General features: G+C 34.3%; 3 protein-coding genes and 2 pseudogenes across 3 annotated transcripts; 3 read left to right on the plus strand and 2 right to left on the minus strand.

Moving 5' to 3' along the window:
* Positions 1-2,567: 2,567 nt before the first annotated feature.
* LOC108808400 (probable protein phosphatase 2C 59) lies at positions 2,568-4,652 on the minus strand. Its single transcript, XM_056988176.1, has 8 exons — positions 4,443-4,652; positions 4,243-4,370; positions 4,068-4,166; positions 3,811-3,972; positions 3,657-3,743; positions 3,503-3,594; positions 3,328-3,402; positions 2,568-3,265 (listed from the first exon to the last, which is right to left on the minus strand). The coding sequence occupies exons 1-8, from the start codon at positions 4,520-4,522 to the stop codon at positions 2,681-2,683; spliced, it is 1,308 nt and encodes a 435-aa protein (XP_056844156.1). The 5' UTR covers positions 4,523-4,652; the 3' UTR covers positions 2,568-2,680.
* A 1,312-nt stretch (positions 4,653-5,964) lies between these two features.
* LOC108832477 (protein ENHANCED DISEASE RESISTANCE 2-like) lies at positions 5,965-7,214 on the minus strand (annotated as a pseudogene).
* A 3,273-nt stretch (positions 7,215-10,487) lies between these two features.
* On the plus strand, positions 10,488-12,918 carry LOC108839333 (probable folate-biopterin transporter 2). Its single transcript, XM_018612118.2, has 4 exons — positions 10,488-11,554; positions 11,742-11,837; positions 11,903-12,073; positions 12,141-12,918. The coding sequence occupies exons 1-4, from the start codon at positions 10,931-10,933 to the stop codon at positions 12,744-12,746; spliced, it is 1,497 nt and encodes a 498-aa protein (XP_018467620.2). The 5' UTR covers positions 10,488-10,930; the 3' UTR covers positions 12,747-12,918.
* An 836-nt stretch (positions 12,919-13,754) lies between these two features.
* Positions 13,755-15,722, plus strand: LOC108807861 (BRASSINOSTEROID INSENSITIVE 1-associated receptor kinase 1-like; annotated as a pseudogene).
* A 2,540-nt stretch (positions 15,723-18,262) lies between these two features.
* On the plus strand, positions 18,263-21,392 carry LOC108809627 (cytochrome P450 71B11). Its single transcript, XM_018581774.2, has 3 exons — positions 18,263-18,390; positions 19,733-20,616; positions 20,691-21,392. The coding sequence occupies exons 2-3, from the start codon at positions 19,741-19,743 to the stop codon at positions 21,303-21,305; spliced, it is 1,491 nt and encodes a 496-aa protein (XP_018437276.2). The 5' UTR covers positions 18,263-18,390; positions 19,733-19,740; the 3' UTR covers positions 21,306-21,392.
* Positions 21,393-21,564: the final 172 nt, after the last annotated feature.

Raw genomic sequence — 21,564 nt, forward strand, 5'->3', positions numbered from 1 at the left:
ATAGCACAAATATAGTTTTTGCGATAAATATTCTGACTCATATATACTTGAATGTCAGAGACTCACAGATATAAATTAGACACGGATATTCTGATGAAGAAAACATAAAAGGAAACTGAGTTTTTTTTATGGTATTATTATTAAAATTTTATATGGGAAAATTATGGGTTTATAGTTATATTAAAGAGATTGGCGACAAGTATATGATCATTAGCGCTCAAATGGCATTTTAATTTTGAAACTTCGTAGCGTCGAAAGAAACCCTTTCTCAGGAAAAAGAAAGAAAAATTTCATAACGTCCATAAATTGATAAATACTTAAGCTGAACTAAGAAAGTGTAATCAATGTGCTAAGACTAAATAAATTGTAGTCAATGACTCGGAAGTCTTAAGATATTTGTTACAACGTGTCGTAATCGAACAATTAGTCAATTGTGGACCAAAATATTGAAGATTGGAGATATGATTCGATCTGATTTCTATTTAGAGACTACACAAATATATCTTTCTAAAAAAGTATACACGTATATAAAACCAATATCTACGAAGTAAGTTTTTAATAAAAGATTCGAACTTCTGAATATAGTTACAATGTAAAGCTGGTGGAGCTTGCTAGAGATTGTTCAAATCTAAGTTTTCTTAATTTAAAGATACACTAGATTTTAATCTGCGATTTAAAAGCGCGGATATAGTTTTATTTAAATAAATTTTAGTCCAATTTATAATTTTGATTAGAAAATAAATAATTTTAAAGTTTTCTATTTGTGTTTCAAAAAAACTGTTGTGTTATAATAGTGATTTCAAACAATGTTTTCATATTCAACTCAGACCTATGATTGAACCGCAAATCCAGTGATATATGTATAATTCAATTCAATTTAATAAAAGAATCTTAATTATAATTTTAGAAAACCTGGTAAAAATCTAAAAATCCGCTATTAACCTAAGATCCGATATGAGATGATCCGTTAAAAAAAATATATTTTTGAAATGTTTACTAAATAATCCATACTTCTTAATACTATATAAAATTAAAAAAAAATATTTAGACTTCAATGAGATTTGTATTATGTCATTTGAAGAAAATGAAACAATGTTAATAGGAAATTTTATCATTGATATGAAATTTTTTTTTTGTTACTATTAAGTTATGATAAGTTTGTATGTTTACTTATGTTTAGATCTAAAACTTAATTTTAAGATAAGTTTTAAAAAAATTTGAACACTCAAAATCGGCATATCATTATTATGTAAAAAATGACATAATAATAATATTTTTTTAATTACATGTAGGTGTGGAAGCCCCCTTGGTCCAATGGTTTGACTAATAATTCATTAATGTTTCTAGACCAGGAGGTCTGGATTTCTATTCCTGTAGAAAGCGGATTATGCGAATTAAGGGAGAAAAAACTTACAAAAGATCTGTAACATAGGCAGCTCAGGTGATGCAGTCAGGCGTGAATCCTCATACGGCAGGTAGAATAGTCGGCTATAGAATCGTTTGTAATATTTCTCATAGTTCTAACAGCATAATAATCCAGTGTAAAAAAAATTGCATGTATGTGTATTCATATCCGATCTTTAAATATATTATAAATGTAAAAATGATATTCAAATTAAATTGAAAGTATAATCTGCATAAAAATTAAAATTATTATCATTCACAAAATATGGAAAATATTAATTATTATAGCTTTAGAGAATATTTTATTTTTAGTTTAAATAAATCATATTTAACATTTAAATTAAAAGGCAATAGAAAAGACTTGTAAATATATTTAAATGCAGGGGCAAAATCCTAAATTTTCAAAATAGGATCCTACTATAATAGTATAGACTAGATTTTGATCTACGCTTTGAAAGCGCGAATATATTTTTATTTTATTCAAATTTAATTGAATTTATAATTTTGATTAGAAAATAAATACTGTAATTTTAAATTTTCTATTTGTGTTTCAAAAAAGTTGTTCTATTATCATACTTGATTTTCAAACAGTGTTATCATATCCAACTCAGATCTATGATTGAACCGATAAATCCAGTGATATATGTATAATTCAGTTCAATTTAATTAAAATTGTAATAATAATCTTAGAAAACCTGGTAAAAATCTAAAAAATCCGCTATTAACCTAAAATCCGATATGAGATGATCCGCTGAAAACCAAAAAAAAAATATTTTTGAAATGTTTATTAAATAGTTCATGCTTCTTATCATTAAGTCCATGTTTCAAGCGGCTGTTTACATGATATGGAGAGAGCGTAATCAAAGACTCCAGCAGCACTGTTGGCAAAGCTTCTTTTGATAAAAACATGAGAAACAAGCTTTTCTTAGTAGAGAAAAGGTGACAGCATAATTGGGAAGGGGATGCAATATTGGTTTCATAAGAAATAGTCAGTTACTATTTCTTTGAGATTTTGAAAATTTGGATGTTATAGAAGGGGAAGGGGTAGAGAGTTTACATTTGAGTAAAAGATTAGGAAATGTCACACTTTGATGTAAAAATATCTTTTTCTTTTGAATTAAATTTAACATTCAATTAAAAAAAAAAATAGAACATAAAAAAAACAGGGTAACAAAAACAAACGTACATGAAGGACATAACTTAGTCGAGAAAAACCTCGAGACGCATTTCTCAAAAAAGAAAAGAGATCATTTTGAAGTTAGTGTTGACATTTTAGTCAGTGATAAGAGGGAAGGCTACTTGCCTTGCTTGTTGTGGAGTCGCTGTGAACTGGAGCTGAGTTTCGATTCTTTTCACCTATCGATCCGCTCTGTTCTGAGGAGGTGGTGTGAGTTGCTTCAATGGCCTCAGCTTCCACTGGCTTCTGATTATCAACGGTCCGGTCCAAATTGTTGTGTGCTATGATGTGCCCTTGACTAGGTTGTTTGAAAGAGCTCTTAGACTCTGAGGCGCTCTGAATTGTCTTTTGGTCCGAGCTGATTCGACCTGAATCGTCGCTTCTAGCTTCAACCTCAGCATTACAGTCCAAGTGTACTGCGGTACGGTCTTGCCTGGTTTGTTTGGTTGACATATTGTGGTCTAAGTCATCTCTAACTGCGGTTTGCTCTTGGTTCGCTTCGTAACATGAGCTAGAATGTGTTGAGGATATGTCGGAATCTTTGATATTAGCAGTCTTGCTCTCTAGAAAGCGAACGACAACACATGTGATATTATCAGCACTTCCTCTCTTTATTGCTTCTCCCACAAGTTTCTTGGCGGACTCCTCTGGTTCTTCAACCTCTTTCACCACCGCAACAGCTTCCTAAAAAAAAGATCTCAATCATTGAGGATGGAATCAAGCTTTATATCATTAATTTCACAAACCTCATTGGAGAAAACATCCCATAGTCCATCGCTGGCAAGGATCAGAAACTCAAGAGAATCATCAATCTTTTCTTCCTGCATGCATGCATGAAGGAGAAGACATGAACTTTAAAAAACACACAAGTAGATGTGTTAAGAGGTAGATAGAGTTGTAAGTTATAATAATTATATGTACCTGAATCTCTGGATCAGCAATAACATACTCTTTCAGAAGTCGATCACCAAACGATCGAGAAACTGCAAGAATTCCTCCAACTCTCCATGTCCCTATTCAATCTTAAGTTAGCACTATGCGCAAGAAAGAAGAAGTGACGTCATAACTTAATCACCTGCCCACATGACAAAACCACCAGCATTTTCAATCCGTTCACGCTCATCACTTTGATCAGGTTTATGGTCTCTTGACACAGCAAAGGCTACACAACACATGATTATTTCATTCAAAAACACATTCACAAATGAGCTAGCTATTGAACAAATTACCGTTTCCGGCTCTACAGATAACAGCTCTGGAATCACCAACGTTGGCAACAAGTAAACGATCACCAACGAGAATAGCTGTAGAGGCAGTTGAACCAGCGTCTATAGTGTGATTATTATTTTCTGACTTTAGAAGTTCAGAGTCTGTATGATTATACGCATCAGCTGGAAACATAAAAAAAAAAGCAAATGTTTTTAGATGAAACAATGATTTAAGTTGGAAAAAAAAAAAATTTAGAGGAGGGGGGGAAGCAAAACACCTATAGCAGACTTGGTGTCGGTAATGAAGTTAGGATGAGTGATAAGATTGCTGAAAAGATGACGCTTCAAATACTCAGCTGCTGCGGCTCCACCATGTCCTGCAAGGAATATGATTCAGATTTTGCTCGTTCCTAGGCTTAAGTGGAACAAACCTAATGGGTTCAAGAATAAGACCATCAAAGACTCCAAAGAGACCAACGATTTCTCCATCGATACCATCGATTCTAGTCTCAAAGAAGTCTTCCATGGATGACCTCTTCCCAGCTGAGCTTGCATATCCATAGCTAAACTTTCCATTCTGGCTGCAACTTATAAAATGATCAATAAGTTCATGTCTTAAGCTGAGATAGAATAGAGAGAAAGAAAGTGTTAACCTGAGACCGCCTCCACTTGCTGGGGCTTCAACTACACGTATCTTGTTTGAATACGACTGCACCAACTCCGCATATCCCATTTTTCTTTTTTTTTGGTTCTGCAGAAGAAGAAACCTGGAGATAGAAGAAAGTGAGGATGGTTGGAGAGGAGAGAACGAAGGTGAGAGAGATTACATTCTCGTAAGAAACCCAAAATAAGTAAAAACAGAAAGCAGCGGTTCGAAGATTCCTGGAAGCAATGTTGTTCAGCACTTTCAGGCGAGACTTTCGGGATCAGTGGCGCCTATGGTCTTTTGCTAATTATAGAAACCTTTGTGGACTTCCAAGTCACTTACAAGTCAAAAGGGCTATATGAATAATTTGAATTAAAGATAGATTTCCCACCTGTAATCAGATTCAACTACCTGCAATAATAATGATTTTCTCATCAATCAAGAACTTTATTACACAAGTTTCTCCATAACATATGGATCCACAATTCCAAATGCATTATATTTACAGATAAGATTTTTCACAAATTTGAAAATCATATGAACGACTTTAATTGGTACAAAACTGTTTTTTTTTTCATAAACGTAAAAGTTGTATATTTTAAGAATCTAGCCTCAAATCTTGGATAAAATCCTTAAAACTTTTGACTATTAGAACAACAAATTTCTTTAAGTTATGATTAGTTCAAAACCATAAAATTTGACTATGAATGATTGTATATTAATTTTAGTATATATGAAAAAGTAATACTAGAAATCAATTGAATGCTCTTTTTTCAGTTTAGTTGTCATTGAAAAAATCATCTAAATTTTTCGTTTCAAAATAAGTATTGTTTTAAAATTTTAATGCAAAATTTATTAACAATATTCTTCAGACTATTTTTTTGTTGAAACATAATTAGGTGTATAAATGATAACATTTTTATTTTGAAAATATATATACATAAGTCTAAATGTCAAGTAAAATGAAATGGTGAGAATAATTTTAATTGGCACTATAAAAAAAGAGAGAGTAACAGTTGGTAGTTAGTGGCGGCTAACTTTTCTCTATTCTCTACTTTACATACAGTTAATAATGAATAAATGGTGACAAAACATCCCAAGATGCTGGGACATACATTTTTTGATGTTTTGCTTATAAAGATATGGAAATGGGCTTTTTGGTAACAGTATATAAGTAGGGTAGTGGTGACTAGATCTATTTGATCTAACAGTGCTCATAGTCTCAGACACGTACCAAAAGATGTGATGCTAGACTAAGAACACCTTTGTTCTACTCCGCTGGTGGCCGACTGATCTGATGATTTTCTTTTTTGTACCCATGGTCGGTTTGGCCTTTCCCAGCCAAATCAAGTCTTATATGCATAGAAAAGGAAAATTATGGAAAAAAATAAAAATTCTAAAATTAGGGGAATTACTGCACACTTTGGGTAAAGATGATTATTTTTAATACTAACATATTTTATTATAACCTATAAAAATTATGAGATCGACAAATTTATAAAAAAATAATATTTATTTTGTATGGGTTAAACACTTTGCAAATGGTCTAGAGAAACAAAAATAAGCAAGCTCTTGAGTAAAATACTCAAAAGTCAACACTCTTAGAGAAATAAACAAAGTTTTTTAAAATGTAATCAGATGGATATGAATATTTTAAATTCTGTTTTTTTGATTGAAAAATGAACAAGCCTCAGGTTGTACCACTCGTCACCGCCTAAGAATTGTTCTATTATTGAGACATATTATAATGGTTGTCCTGATCGGATCTAAGTAATCGTTGACCTAGCTCATGTCCACGTGGTGGCTTGCTTCCACGGAACCCATCATTCTACACGGTCCCAACCCCTTCTCTCCGACCACAAACGCCGACGATATGTCCATATGACAAAACCTAACAGCTCCGATCAGTCTCTCCGGCAGCTCATCCTCCGTTTGCGCCTCAATAACCAACCCGATATCGACAACAAAGCTCTTGGTGTACCCCAACATAAGCCTCACAACCGCCGACATGATCGCCGAGCTACCCGTATCGACATCGATCTCAAAGTAGTTAGACCCTTTGTGGTAGTTACACTTAACGGTCTTACCAACAAGAAACGCCCCGAACTGCCCTGCTGCCGCCTTAACCACCCAGGGACCTTTCACGACTCTGCTCACTATCTTGAATCTCTGGTTACGGAAAGAATCGTCACTGTCGATGAAGCGTCGGAGGGAGAGTCTGAGGCAAGAGGCTCTTCTGTCGCGAAGTATAGCACCATGTGGTAGTGTTCCTTGCCTGAGACTTCGAAGTTCGCCGCGAAGATAAAGCTGTTTGGGGATTTGGCTTTCCTGAGCGCGTGGGCCACACGGTTGTCGGGACGAGACATGATGTTGTCGAGTTTTGCGGTGGACTTGAGCCAGTCGACGCCGGCGGGAGAGAGGAGGTAGTCTCCTCCCGGAGATTTCTGTTTTTTGGTGAAATAGTCGGCGGAGCGGAGAGAGAAGACGTTGCCTGGAGGGGAAGCCCAGCCGTTGGTTCCGGTGTGGAGATCCACGTGGCGGAACGTTCCGCCGTTGATCGTCTCGGTTATCCATTCCGGTGCGGTGGATGTTTCTCCGGTTAGGTCCGGTTCGGTGTTATTAATTCCCGAGGAGCTTTCGGTTTGGTTCATAATGTGTTCTCTTATTCGTTGTGCTTGCTGCTCCGAGTATGATGGGGTTTATAAAATAACGTGGAAATGAAGCAATTAATTGTCTCTGGCTTTAAATGTAAATATTATTTTCTTCATTGTCTAGCTGTTAGTCCTGTTACGATCATAAATATGAGGAGTGAAATTTCCGAGAAGTAGACCACAGCACTTATATAATTCGTAAGCTGTTGCCGGGAAGACTGAGAAAAAAAAAACTAAAAAGGAAAAACTGCAAAGATATTAACCAAAATATAACCATTAACAATAGCTTAAAGCAACGAACGACAGTTTAATTTATTCACAATCTTCATCTAAAAAGTATACGTTTTGAGTTTTGGATCCACACAAAAGATTAGCTTGTGGACTTAACTTCTCTTTGCTGTAAGCGGACTGCTTGACCTCATTCATGGTGGTGCTACGTCTCAAACTCTCAACTTAAAGGGGACCATATCTCTTCCTAGTATATGATGTAATCTATCTTATTAAATCAGAAACATTACAACTTCTTCTAGGTGGATTTTAAAGGTGGACCTCATATATTTAAATTAAATGTCTTATTCTTTATATATAATATGTATCATAGTCTAACTTTGCATTGATGTATTTCCTTAAATACAATTCCTCTATTTGTCCATATTCCATACATGGTTTTCGCATTTATTACATGTCGATTTAAATAAAATAGATATTAAAAATACTAAAAATATTAATAGTACTAAAATTACCCTGTATAATTCATTTTAAATTGATCAGTATACTTTTATTAGCCATATTGATTTTATTAGTACGAATAACATTAAGTAGATAAGTCATAGACACATACATAAATACATAAAGATATGACTACTCTTTAACTACGTTGGGCCTAATCTACTTTCTAAAACAAATAACACATAGCTTTATATATTGTATAGAATATAGTAATATTGTATAGTATTATACATATACAATAATACTAAAAACAAACCAAACTAAAATATAATATATATCAAAAATGCTTTGAACCATTACACACAAAATGTATTAGATCTCAGAGATAAAATTCACATTGAAATTATGTAATAATTATTTAAAAAATTAAACTTCGTAACGTACAAAAAAACATAAGTTGTATATCAAATTTTGTATTACAATAAAAAGACAACTCGCGCTTGCAAAGTGTTATTTTTACATACGAAAGACAGTTTTGATATTGTTCTTTAAACACAAAATTGAATTATACAAACTCGATACTACATAAAGCTAAAAATATAGAATACATTTTAAAAATAAAACCTGTGCGGGTGCGCATGGTCTTTACGAAAATCGCAGATATGTTTATATAATATATAAATATATTATGTTGCACATATTTTCATATATATAATACCCCAATGTAAGTTTTGTATGATAAATGTTGAAAATACAAAATATATAGCATTATATATTTTAAATAATATATATATAAAAATCTACTTTATGTTATCATAAAATTTAAAAATCAAATTTAATAATTAAAACATTGCTTATTTAAACACATTAGTACACATTGTTATTTAACAAAATTTTATATTAATACACATTGCAATCATGTATAACATTTAGTACAAATAAAGATAAAAAAAAAATTGACTCCCGCTCAGTCGAGCGGGTCATGATCTAGTTTAATTTATAAGGCGATAGAAGATATAATAGCTACACTTCTTTTTCATTTTACAGCGTCTGAAAAGCATATGTTAACTTTAATGTTCGAAAGGCCATAACGTAGTTTTGATATCAAGAGTTACAAAAAAATGATTATTTTGGCGAGAAAATAGTATCTATCTTATTAAAACAGAAACATTCAGTTGGACCTAACATTTATTTTGTAAGTTTTTAAATTAAATACATCTTTATACTTTATAGTTAAACATACATTAAATCACTAATATTCCTTTTTTATACTACTATCCATGTTTCCAAACAATATACTTATTTCTTTATAATACTATCAATGTTTTCAAACAATATACTTATTTCTTTATACTACTATCAATGTTTCCAAACAATATATTTTATACTACTATCATTGTTTCCAAATAATACAATAATTAATCTTAGTTATTTTATATCTATCATTTTCTCTTTAAAATTTTGTAGAAACGTCATAATTTCATAAATTGCAAAATAGTGAACTTTAAAATTTTGATTATAAGATTAAAAATTATGAAACTATTACAATTTAAATCCAATTAGATTACATATCGGCCATCTATCAGTTCAATCAATTAGTCTCGAGTTTTAGTGATTTTTTAATATGAATATTTTAAAAACATAAATTGAATTGTCAGATCTCCGGATTAACCGGTATAATCATAATCGGGTTGAATTATAAATACTGATTTAAATACAAAAATATTTTAAATACACACTCTTTAAAAATTACCAAAATATTTGTTAAATTATTGGTAAAAATTTTTTTCGTAAAATATTCCGCGCTTCAAAAGCGCGGATCAAAATCTAGTTAAACAGTAAATTTAAAATATAATAGCATGCTTGATTGGGACTACTATAAAGTCCCCATGTGTATATTATATAATTTCTATATATAGGCAAGTTTTAATCTATCTTCATTTTCAAATATTTCCTAAAAAATGATACTATAACATTGGTAGTTAGTGGGCGGCAAACTTTTGTCTATTTATACACTTAATCAATAAAGGTGTGACAGAACATCCCAAAGAGACTGGGGATATAAAGAAAATGGAAATGGGCTTTTTGGTAGTTTCGTAATCAGCTAGAGAAGTAGTGGTGACAAGATCTCTATTTCAACCAACATCACTCAGACACATACCTAAAGAAGCAATACAAAGCTTGTTTTGTTCCTTTGGTGGCCAGCTGATCTTGAAAAAGCTTTTTTTGTTTGTGTGTATATATAGTTATATACTCAGGGACGGTTATATAACGCTGCCTGAGGTCAAGTCTTCCCCGCTATTCTAACCCTCTGGACTCAATAGATGTCTCTTTACATTGGAAAAGAAAAGATATGGGAAATGCAGAAATTTAGGAGACTGCATTCTTTACGTAAGATCTAATTACAGATCTACAAGTATTATGGAGAAAAGTCAAAAAAGTATTTAACGATGTAGTGAACAATTAGGTTTGCTATGTTGACTTTAAGATTGATTCAAAACCAGGTTTATTACATTTTTATTAAAAAAATTACCTTATAAATCCATTTTCTTCTATCAAATGCAAACTATCTAAACAAAAACCTTAAAATTCAATAAATATATTTATTTGATAAAAGATGAATAATTGTATATATTTTCTAAATTTAAGGTTGAAACTCGAAAAATACAGAGTAGAAAATTAGAGAGAATGTTGTAGTAAATTAAGAAGAGAAACCAAAGATGTATTTGGTCAAACATTTAGCAGCAAAAGGCTTTTGACATTTTCCTATCGTCTCTTTCACCTGTGTTTCATTTCTTTAATCATTTTATTCTCTTCCCATCTTTCTTCTTCAATGAGCATTTGCTGTTCATATGAAATCAAGTCAACGAAGCTTCCTGTTTTTGCCAAGTTCATTCTTGTTTTCCAAGATTTAATCCAAACCTAGATTTTTGATTCTCAAATCTCTGTTTCCTGACTTGCTTACATCAAGACCAAACCCACATCAAAAGTCTCAAACTTTGGTCCTGGATCTGTTCTCCCATAGTTTCAGACCAAACCCACTTCAAAAGTTTCAAACTTTGGTCCTGGATCTGTTTCCCCACAGTTTCAGACCAAACCCACATCAAAAGTCTCAATCTTTAAACTCAAAAAACAGAGCCAATTCTTGAATCTTTCCTCATTACACAAACCAGTTATGGTAGTAGAAGACAAAAGCATCGAGAACGGTGGATCCATCCACGTGGACAAAGGAGAAAGCCGTTTCCTAACTGTAATATGTGGACCAGTCCGATGGATAAAGATGCTATCAAAAGAGCTTCACTGGAGCTTCGTCTTCGGTGTGGTCTCACTATACGGCATAAACCAAGGCCTAGGCGGCTCAATGGGCCGCGTAGCGACAGAGTACTACATGAAAGACGTCCAAAAAGTCCAACCCTCCGAGTCTCAAGCCCTCACTGCAATCACCAAGATCCCGTGGATCATCAAACCTCTCTGGGGCATTCTCACCGACGTTGTTCCCATCTTCGGCTTCCATAGACGACCTTACTTCGTTCTGGCGGGTGTCCTCGGAGTGGTCTCTATGCTGTTCATCTCGCTTCGTAGCGATCTCCACCTTTACTTTGCGCTTATGTGGATGACGTTGTCGAGTGCTGCGATGGCTATAGCTGATGTGACGATTGATGCGTGCACTGCTTACAACAGCATCAAGCAGAGTGCTCTTGCTTCGGATATGCAGAGCTTATGCAGCTTAAGCGCCTCTATTGGTGCACTTGTTGGTTTTTTCATGAGTGGTATCTTAGTTCATCTTGTTGGCTCCAAGGTTAGTGATAAGTTTTATCGGACTTCCAACTTAAAACTAATCGGCAATAAATGGATAGATCCAAGTCCGTTATATATTACTCATATCACATCGAAACTCACAATGTTTGAGTTTATATTCTCACACGCCCCCTCGAGATAATGGTGGTTTCTCTCTAATGCCGTGTTTTCGGTTTTTTCGACATTAGGGAGTGTTTGGCTTGCTGACATTACCGTTTGCTTTAGTATCTGTGGTGGGGATTGTGTTCAGTGAGTCACATGTTCCTGGTTTCTCTTACAAACAGGTGAAGCTACATTTATTCTCTCTGAGTCTCTTACCATTATTGACTTTTTGTTAGTATCAATTCAGGTGAACCAGAGGTTTAGCGATGCAGGGAGAGCAATGTGGAAGACAATGAAGTGCTCAGATGTATGGAGACCTTGTCTGTACATGTACATTTCACTTGCTCTTAGTTTGAACATTCATGAAGGTCTCTTCTATTGGTTCACAGATTCGAAGGATGGTCCTTTGTTTGCTCAGGTACTCTCCTAAAGACTAAAACAACAGCTAATTAAGAGACTTGAGAGCTTGTCTGGTTTTGTTTCAGGAAACAGTTGGTTTCATTCTCTCAATTGGTTCAGTTGGGTCTATTTTAGGAGCTACATTGTACCAGCTAGTCCTAAAGGACCATCCCTTCCGTGGACTTTGTCTGTGGACACAACTTCTCTATGCCTTATCAGGAATGCTTGACCTCATTCTTGTGCTACGTCTCAACTTGAGACTTGGCTTACCGGACTATCTATTCATAGTAGTGGACGAGGTGGTTTCTCAGTTCATAGGACGTTTGAAATGGATGCCGCTGATGGTTCTCACTTCGAAGCTCTGTCCTCATGGAATCGAAGGGACTTTCTTCGCGTTGCTGATGTCTATTGACAATGCAGGGGTCATGACTTCTTCTTGGCTTGGAGGAGTGTTGTTGCATGTCCTCAAGGTGACTAGGACTGAGTTCGGTAATCTCTGGCTTGCGGTTTTGGTGAGGAATGTTATGAGGCTTTTGCCGCTGTTTGTGTTGTTTCTTGTGCCTAAGGGAGATCAGAACACGTTTAAGCTCCCGAGTGAGATCATGGGGGAAGATCCAGAAGAGGGAGATGAGAAAGAAGAGTGTAGGAGTTTGGAAATGGCGTCGCTTGTTCATTCAGTTGATAGAAGATAGCTGTAACAGTGTTCTTTTATTGTATACGAACTTTATAAAGCAAAATGCTTTCAGGTTTTCACAGCATTTTTTCACTGAACTTTACTTGCATTGTTGTTACAAAGGGCAAAATTTTCTCAGTATACATAGCATGTATTGTCATTTTTTTAGTCTATCTCTGTCTCTGAGTCTCCTTTGCTTTTTAGATCTTCAGGTTCAGCTCTATTTCTAGATTTCTCCTCATTCTTTAATTTGAGACTATTTATAGAAGAATATTTTTTCTTTAATATTCCTTTTCATTTCTTTTAGTAAAATATATTTTTATTAAATCCTGGAATGAATAAATAAGAAGGAACAAATCTTCTTATTATTTTGTTCTTTTCATTCATTTTTTCTGTTATTATTTTAGTGGCCACCAGTTAAAAATTTAATAGTTGAAACACATTTTCACATGTACAATGCCTAAGAAGCTGACCTAAAAATTGCATACATGGGGCACAAAAATAATAACAGAAATAATAACAGAAACATTTTCTTAATCAGTGTGCATACTCATAGAACATCAACTAGGAAAAAGGATGGAGAAATTGGATGTAATAATTTTATAACCCATAGTAAAATAATAATTGAGTGTTAAAAAATGTTGAAACATTAAAAAGCATGATAAACAAGTTATAGAATTATCAAAATTATAGTAAAACAGTAATTTGATTCACCAATTATTACATATGGCCTTAAACGCTGATTTACGCTTTGGCTCTAATTAAAGTGTGATCTTTAATGAACTCATCTTAACGTGAGACGTTCACTCTAACAGTTTTGGAACTAATTAAAATACCAAAAGAAACCATGTCGATGAGAAAAGAAAAAAAAACTGTTTATTAATTGTAAACGTTATAATAACATCCGATCCATATCAATTTTATCTAAAAAAATCAATCGATCAATATATATATATAATATATCTTACAGACCAATCACAAAAAGAATCAACCAAGTGAAAGAAAAAAAAAGTATTTTAACCCAAAAATGGAGAATAAGGCACTAGTCGTGGGATTTCTCTTAATCACCACTTTGATATCATCTACTTATCCCAGTTTAGCCACAGAAAATGATGAAAACCCAATAATTGATCCTGACACCAGTATAGAGGATGCATTTGCACGCTCCCCGGGTTCAAGAGAATACAATATTAATGCGTTCAGCAGTGTACCAGCACCAGACGCAAACTATTTCATGAAGAACTGTGATAAGACGTGGGATGATAAGTGTAACGACGAAGTAATGCTTGATCTTTTTAAAAGCGAACCTATGTCAAGAGAATGTTGTCTGATGATACTGCGCAATGGGGAAGGTTGTAACATGTTAATTGCGAAGTTTATCTCCAGAGCATACCAACTAAGACGTTTCTCTTCCGTTTCTAAACGTCTTCTTTTGAGAACTGAGAGAATTTGGAACAGATGTTCTGCTGTAACTGAAACTCCTACACCATTGTCTGGTTAAAAATGTATTTGATATTATCATTAACTAATGATTTTAAATCATTTTCAATTCAACTATTTTGTAATAACTCAATATCAATATATAATTTCTGATTGTTTTTTTTCATCCTATCAAAAATATGAAAACTACATTGCAAGCAAATTTTTACTAACCAAAGCTTCCTGTTATTATTAAGATACCAGCTAAATTTATTCTATGATATTGAAGTATCGAATTTTATTTTTTATTTTTTTTTCATTTTTTTGTTTCAGTGATGTTGCACATAATACTTACCTATCTTTGTATATAAAAAATTGTAGTAGTTAAGTTTTAAAGTTTCCAGTGTATAATTTGGTTAGAATGGTTTATCACCAAATATTTCAATGGTTAATCATCAAAAATTACAATGGAACATTTAAATATTTACGAATTTATATCTAAATAATTACAATTATTCATTTTAACAATTGCAAATGTTCATGTAGACAATTACAGTGGTTTACTTTAATTGTTGAAAAAATTAACTTGAATCTTCAAAAAATAATATACATTATGTTTAAAATATCACTCTGACTAGGACATGTAAATTTCGTTAAAACTGGTTGCTTTGAGACGGTTAAATTTCATGTTCAGGTCTTCACATTAATTTGATTTGCAATGTTCGACTTTGAATTTCAGGTGATGGTCTGAGTGCTCTGAAGAACAGTTTAAGCGACCCTAACAAGGTGCTTCAAAGTTGGGATGCTACTCTTGTTACCCCTTGTACCTGGTTTCATGTTACTTGCAATCCTGACAATAGTGTTACTCGTGTGTAAGTCTACTTTCTTTCTCCTGTCTCAGAATGATTCTGCTTTTTTGCTACTAAGAATCTCATCTTTCCGCAGTGATCTTGGTAAATGCCAATCTATCTGGCCAGCTCGTAATGCAGCTTGGTCAGCTCCCAAACTTGCAGTACTTGTAAGTTATCTCTTCTTAAACTATGATAATGTCATTGAAGTAGCTTTATAGATTTTCTGTAATTTTGGAAACTGTAATGAATGACAGGGAGCTTTATAGCAATAACATTACCGGGACAATCCCAGAGCAGCTTGGGAATTTAACGGAATTGGTGAGCTTCGATCTTTACTTGAATAATCTCAGCGGTCCCATCCCTTCATCTGTCGGCAGACTAAAGAAACTACGTTTCTTGTATGCACCCCGCCCCCTTCTTCTTTTAATACGTTTTTTTCTTCTATATGCAGAAAAATAACGAAATACATTAGAGATAGTTTGGATAAAGTTCTTTTTAAAAGGAAAAATAAAATGTTTGAATAATCTGTTAAACTTAAGACGAGTTTGCTTATATTACATCAACAAGAATGTTGACTACAATAAAGAGTAAACCACCCTTGTGAATATTATTAGTCTAAACTCTTGCACCGAAAACAGTTGACAATAGAGGTGAAATAATACTGTTTTATTGATTTTCACCCTTGGTCTTTCAGTACAGCATGGATTAAATACTTAGATGATTAGTGGTGTGATCATCCTTAATTATCTTCTAGCATAGAGAAGCTATTTGCCGTTGCAATATGATGAGCTGTAGATGAGGATGAACTGCCTTTTACGGACTGCTTTCGCTTTACGTTTTGCCATGGGTTGGTCAGCTTGTCTTGATTGGGCTGTGGAGGCCTCGGCGGCCACCATATGAAAGTAGTATTAGAGAAGGACCGGAGCTGTCGACTATTATTAGTCACCGTGTTGGGGATCCGATGCACTGACTTTGGTAAAACAAACGATGAAAACTCTGAAGAATTATGGCAATTTGATTGGTGATAAGGAGTGGAGCTTACAGTTTTCACCCTAGTATTGTTCTTTGATTTCTAATAAATTTTAAGGTGAATTTAGGTGAGTTAGGGAAGTTGTTATGATTTGATTAACACTCCATAATTTCAACAAAAACTATAATTTGTAATTTACGACAAACTATAGGTTTTTTTTTTGTCTGATTGATTATGCTATTACAAATCATGAGAAACATTACATAGACGTAGGAATGTCAAACAGGTCATCCCGTCCCGTCCCGTCCCGGACCGCAGCGGGCTCGTCGATTTGCGGTTCATTGCGGTCTAGTCCCGCGCGGGCTGCGGTACTCCAAAGCCCCGGCCCAATCCCGTCCCGCCTAAAGTCCTGTTACAAACGGGCCGGCCCGCGGGATAACTTCAATCTGCATCTTGCTTGGCGATGATCCAGCTTGGCGACGATCCAAGCTAAACAGATCCTGTTAATTTGGAAAAAAACATGTTATTAGTTCAGCTTGGTGATGATATAGTGATATGTATGTCGTTTCCACTTTAGAATCATTGGTTAATTTGTTATGTCCTGTTATACATGATCAAGAGTGAAGAGTTTAAGACACAATTATTTTTTCTGAATCAAAACATAACTCATAATTTCATAAAAGACCAAATGCTATTGTTTTCTGAATTTATAAAATTAAAACCAAACACCAATTCAAAGTTGCTAGTACTAAAAACAATGTCATTAAAGAAACAGCAAGTGAAAACACCAAATCAAAAGAAACAGCAACTCAAATAAACATCAACTCAAATCATACTTTTGCAGCTCAAAAAGCTTAAAGTTTCAGATTGGTAACACCTTACAATCTTTGCAGCTCAGTGTAACGGTGTTGATTTCTTCTTCACTAAACAAGGAGCCAGGTGGTGGCGACGGTTCAAGCTGGTGTACGACCAAAACTTACATCAACTGAACACCTTCTATATCGTTTTGAGCCTACATCAGCTTTACCGTCACCACTATTCGCCTACTTGTTCGCTTTGTAGTTTCAACTCTGTCTTGTCTATTCTTTTCACCTATAAAAACAAAACACTAATCATAAACTGAACACAAAACAAGCATAAGTTGAATCCTAAATTTAACCGAAATAGAGACTTAACGAATACACATTAGGACACTGGTTTTAAGTTAATATTTTAACTAACCTAACCGACAAATAGACAAACAAGGTGTAGTCATTAGGTGGTGGATCTTACAAAATATAAAGCTCAGGCGTTGGATCTATAAGAAGCAATGAAGCACCAGTGGTGGATCGAAGCTTCAGAGAACACACCTGAAAAGTTAAACCAAGTCAAACTGTTAGACTACAAAAAGAAAAGAAAAAAATCAGTAACTACATAGATCAATAATAATTAAAAAAAAATTATAAGTACATAGAGAGGAAAAATGGAGAAGAAAACGAACATGCATGCAGTGAAGGAGAAGCTCCGGTGTATGATCGAAGCAAGAGAGCCCAGGACCACCGTCTATGAAAAAACCATGGCCGGAAATGGATCTTCTTGCTATGGCTCCAAGAAACTTCACCGGAGGAGATAGAAGGCGAATGGTAGATCGGAGGCATCATGCATGAAGAAACCATGGCCGGAGCTCCGTTTCTTGTGGCACCGAGTGGCCTTCCTCTCGCTCTCTCTCTCTCTCTTTTGTTTTTCAGGTAGCGGAGGAAATGAGAAGCGAAGAAGATGCGGGACTTTTGGGTATCCCGCGGTCTATCTGGGCCCGTACCGCAAAAGACCCATCCCGCACAAGCCCTTTCCCGCGAAGCCCGCAACGTTGCGGGATAACAATCTTTAGGCCCAAACCCGCCCCGCCACAGGTTTAAACGGGCCTGTCCCGCGGTCCACAGGTCCATTTGACATTCCTACATAGACGATATTACAGCCGACAATACTACCTGTCTTGGCCTTTTCTCTAATATTCCTGCATAATCCGCTTTTTCCGGGAATTGAAACCCAGACCTCCTCCTGTAGAAATTGCATTGCCTGGGATTCGAACCCCAGACCTGGGTGTAGAAGCCTTTAAACCTTGACCACTAAGCCACGGTGCTTCCACAAACTATAGGTTTACTATTGGAGTTACTGATAAATAACTATTGTCCCAAATATAATTTGCACTTTCCTAAATACTTGGAAATGGCTGGAATTGTCCAAAGAAGCCCAAATGTAATATACTCAAAGTGCACGCTAGTGTAATTACAACGTCCTCTCACTGCCACAAGTTGTATACACATAAAATTGCCATCTTTTCCTCGCCACACAATACAAGTAATCAAAAACAAAAAGAGAGCAAAAACATAATCATCTCTCTCTCTGCTTCAACCAAAACTCTGCACAGAGTTTAAGACTACAAGGTAATATTGCTGAGCTCGATCTCTGTATCTATATGTAGACGTTTCTGTAACAGAGAAAAAGAAACTCATATTATCTTGTTGAGTAGTTCTGTATCTATATGTTGTCTTCTCTTAGTCGGATGTTGAATCTAATTTGCCAGTTCCTTAATCGTGTAAAGAAGTTTATAAGACTTTATGTGCTGGGTCACGGTAGAACGAGTGATGTTTTGGTAGTTTTCCACGGTTCCATCCACTTTACATGTTTGATTTTGGGTTTAAATCTCACTTAACATTCTATTTTTATTGTCTTAATATTTACTAGATCATGACCCGCCCGGTCGGGCGGATTTTTATTATTTTGTAAGTGCGGATTGAATAGGAACCTCTAAATTGAAAATTGTGTTTGATCAGTTTGAGATGAAAATTTTAATAATCATGATGATAATCGAGATGAACTTGTGATATGAACCGATGTTCAAAAATGATTTTTTTAACAAAATATTATTATGGCATCTATTCAAATAAATTTTAAATGTTAAATCAATTCTATTAAAAAATATTAGATATTAGTTGGTTCGTTGATTTTTATACCTTACGCATGTGTCTAATTAATCTATATAATATTATTATATATGTCTAGTTAATATTATTATTCAGACCCCTGCATATACACATAATTTTCAAATTTTATTAATATCTCTAAACTAAGATAAAATAAGTAATCAAACATTTGTTAAACTTTTGGGTTTTTATAGAATGAACATTTAGGTTGACAAAAAAATATGATGAATATTTATAATTAACTACTATATAATTGAAAACTTATATCAGAGCACTTTCTTATATTTTATATTATATTAACAAATATACCTTCTCAAAATTTATATGTATTTTAAGGTTCTGTATTAAATTCAATTTTGATAAAATTAGACATTATGTAAAATACAGTTAAATAGAATCTACACAAATATTTGTACATTATATACATTGTGTACAATCTGAGGAAACTTTTAGAATTGTAGTAGTCGTATAGAGCTATGCAGCAATTTAATAATAAAAAGATGGAGTTACTAATCTTATGCACATGAATATATTTCAAATCTTTTAATTACCGTTTTGACCACTTATTTCCTAAACCAATCAAAATATAAGAGAGGGATTATTAATGAATGCATGTGAATATATAAAAAAGTGTATTTAATTTAAAATCTTACAAAACAGTAGTTAAGTCCAACAAAATGTTTCTGTTTTAATAAGATAGATTAGATAGATTGAGGCAGATAGTTATTATTAATTGACTGTGTTTCAAAAAAAAAAAATTATTATTAATTGACTACATAAACTATTCATTATTGTTGTGTAGGAAGCAAAATGAATTTGTGGTATATCATTGTTGCAATTGTCTTCCTTGCATCTCTACTAGTTGCAAAGAACACACGAAAGACAAAGAAGAATCTACCTCCTGGACCACCACGACTTCCTATAATTGGCAACTTGCACCAATTGGGATCCAAACCTCATCGCTCCATGTTCAAATTATCTGAAAAATATGGACCTCTAATGTCTCTCAAGTTTGGAAACGTGTCTACCGTTGTGGCCTCAACTCCAGAGACGGTGAAAGATGTCTTGAAAACATTCGACCTTGATTGTTGTTCACGGCCTTATATGACTTACGCTGCAAGAATCACATACAATTTAAAGGATCTTGGCTTTTCTCCATATAGTAATTACTGGAGGGAGCTACGAAAGTTGACGGTCACCGAACTCTACACCGCGAGGAGGGTACAGTCGTTTCAACATGTAAGAAAAGAAGAAGTTGCATCGTTGGTTGAATTCATCAAACAATCTGCTTCATTGGAGAACCAGGTTAACTTCAGCCTCAAGTTAATGTCATTGTCAGCAAGTGTGATATGTAGAGTTGCATTTGGGATACGTTTTCAAGGGAGTAAAATTGAGGATACTTATGATGAAGTCATTCAAGGAATCATGGAGGTTGTGGGGAGTTTTGCAGCAGCAGATTACTTCCCGGTTATTGGCAAAATCATCGATAGGATCACAGGGCTACATAGCAAATGTGAGAAGGTTTTTAAAGCAATGGATGCATTTTTCGACCAAGCTATACAACATCACTTAGATGATGAGAGTATTAAAGATGATATCATTGCCTTGCTCCTAGAGATGGAAAGAGGAGAGCTTGGACTTGGAGGGTTTAAACTCACTCGAAGCCACACCAAAGGAATACTTCTGGTAAGTAATGAAAAACGTATCATTTCAAACTCCATTTTTTTATTTTATTTTATTTAAATTTTTGGTTATTACAGAACATTCTTGCTGCTGGAGTAGACACTTCTGCCCAAACTGTTACATGGGTGATGACACATTTAGTTGCAAACCCAAGAGTTATGAAAAAAGTGCAAGCAGAAGTGAGAGAAGTGATAAAAAACAAAGACAACATCATAGAAGAAGATATAGAACAACTCAAGTATCTCAAACTAGTGATTAAAGAAACATTAAGGATTAACACACTTGTGCCACTTCTAATCCCAAGAGAAGCTTCAAAAGATATAAAGATTGCGGGTTATGACATTCCAAAGAAAACATGGATCCATGTAAACGTTTGGGCTATTCACAGGAATCCAAACGTTTGGAAAGATCCAGAAGCTTTTATCCCTGAGAGATTTATGGATAATCAAATTGACTATAAAGGTCTAAACTTTGAACTCTTGCCGTTTGGTAGCGGAAGGAGAATGTGCCCTGGTATGGGTATGGGTTTGGCTTTGGTACACTTGACACTTATCAACCTTCTTTATCGTTTTGATTGGAAGCTTCCTGAAGGAATGAAACCTGAAGACGTTGGTCTTGAAGAATCCTATGGGCTTGTATGCCCTAAGAAAATTCCACTTCAGGTTATTCCTGTCCTTACGCAATGGACTTGATATTAAGTCATATTTGTTTAGATCGTAATGAAAATATTTGGAAGTATTTTAAATGTCTTATACTAATAAGGAAAGTTGTTTGATGAATCTATTGTTTAACAAATTCTATAATTGTATCCACGGGATAAGACCATATTTGCGAACTTGCGACGATGACCTCTTAGTTTTGTTGCTAATTTGGTTCAAGAACCCAAGCATAGTCGCTTAAGTAGACAAAACGCATTTAGGCCACAAATGGGCCATTTTAGCAGGCCCATAT

Source organism: Raphanus sativus, chromosome 6, assembly GCF_000801105.2.
Source record: "Raphanus sativus cultivar WK10039 chromosome 6, ASM80110v3, whole genome shotgun sequence".
Taxonomy (NCBI): Eukaryota; Viridiplantae; Streptophyta; class Magnoliopsida; order Brassicales; family Brassicaceae; genus Raphanus; species Raphanus sativus.

Coding starts and splice junctions, on each gene's coding strand:
- LOC108808400 (XM_056988176.1), bottom strand. CDS start 4,522: ATGGGATATGCGGAGTTGGTGCAGTCGTATTCAAACAAGATACGTGTA. Junction 3,973..4,067: donor CGACACCAAGTCTGCTATAG/GTGTTTTGCTTC, acceptor TTATGTTTCCAG/CTGATGCGTATAATCATACA. Junction 3,595..3,656: donor TGGTTTTGTCATGTGGGCAG/GTGATTAAGTTA, acceptor AAGATTGAATAG/GGACATGGAGAGTTGGAGGA.
- LOC108839333 (XM_018612118.2), top strand. CDS start 10,931: ATGGTAGTAGAAGACAAAAGCATCGAGAACGGTGGATCCATCCACGTG. Junction 11,555..11,741: donor TTCATCTTGTTGGCTCCAAG/GTTAGTGATAAG, acceptor TTTCGACATTAG/GGAGTGTTTGGCTTGCTGAC. Junction 11,838..11,902: donor CTGGTTTCTCTTACAAACAG/GTGAAGCTACAT, acceptor GTATCAATTCAG/GTGAACCAGAGGTTTAGCGA.
- LOC108809627 (XM_018581774.2), top strand. CDS start 19,741: ATGAATTTGTGGTATATCATTGTTGCAATTGTCTTCCTTGCATCTCTA. Junction 20,617..20,690: donor ACACCAAAGGAATACTTCTG/GTAAGTAATGAA, acceptor TGGTTATTACAG/AACATTCTTGCTGCTGGAGT.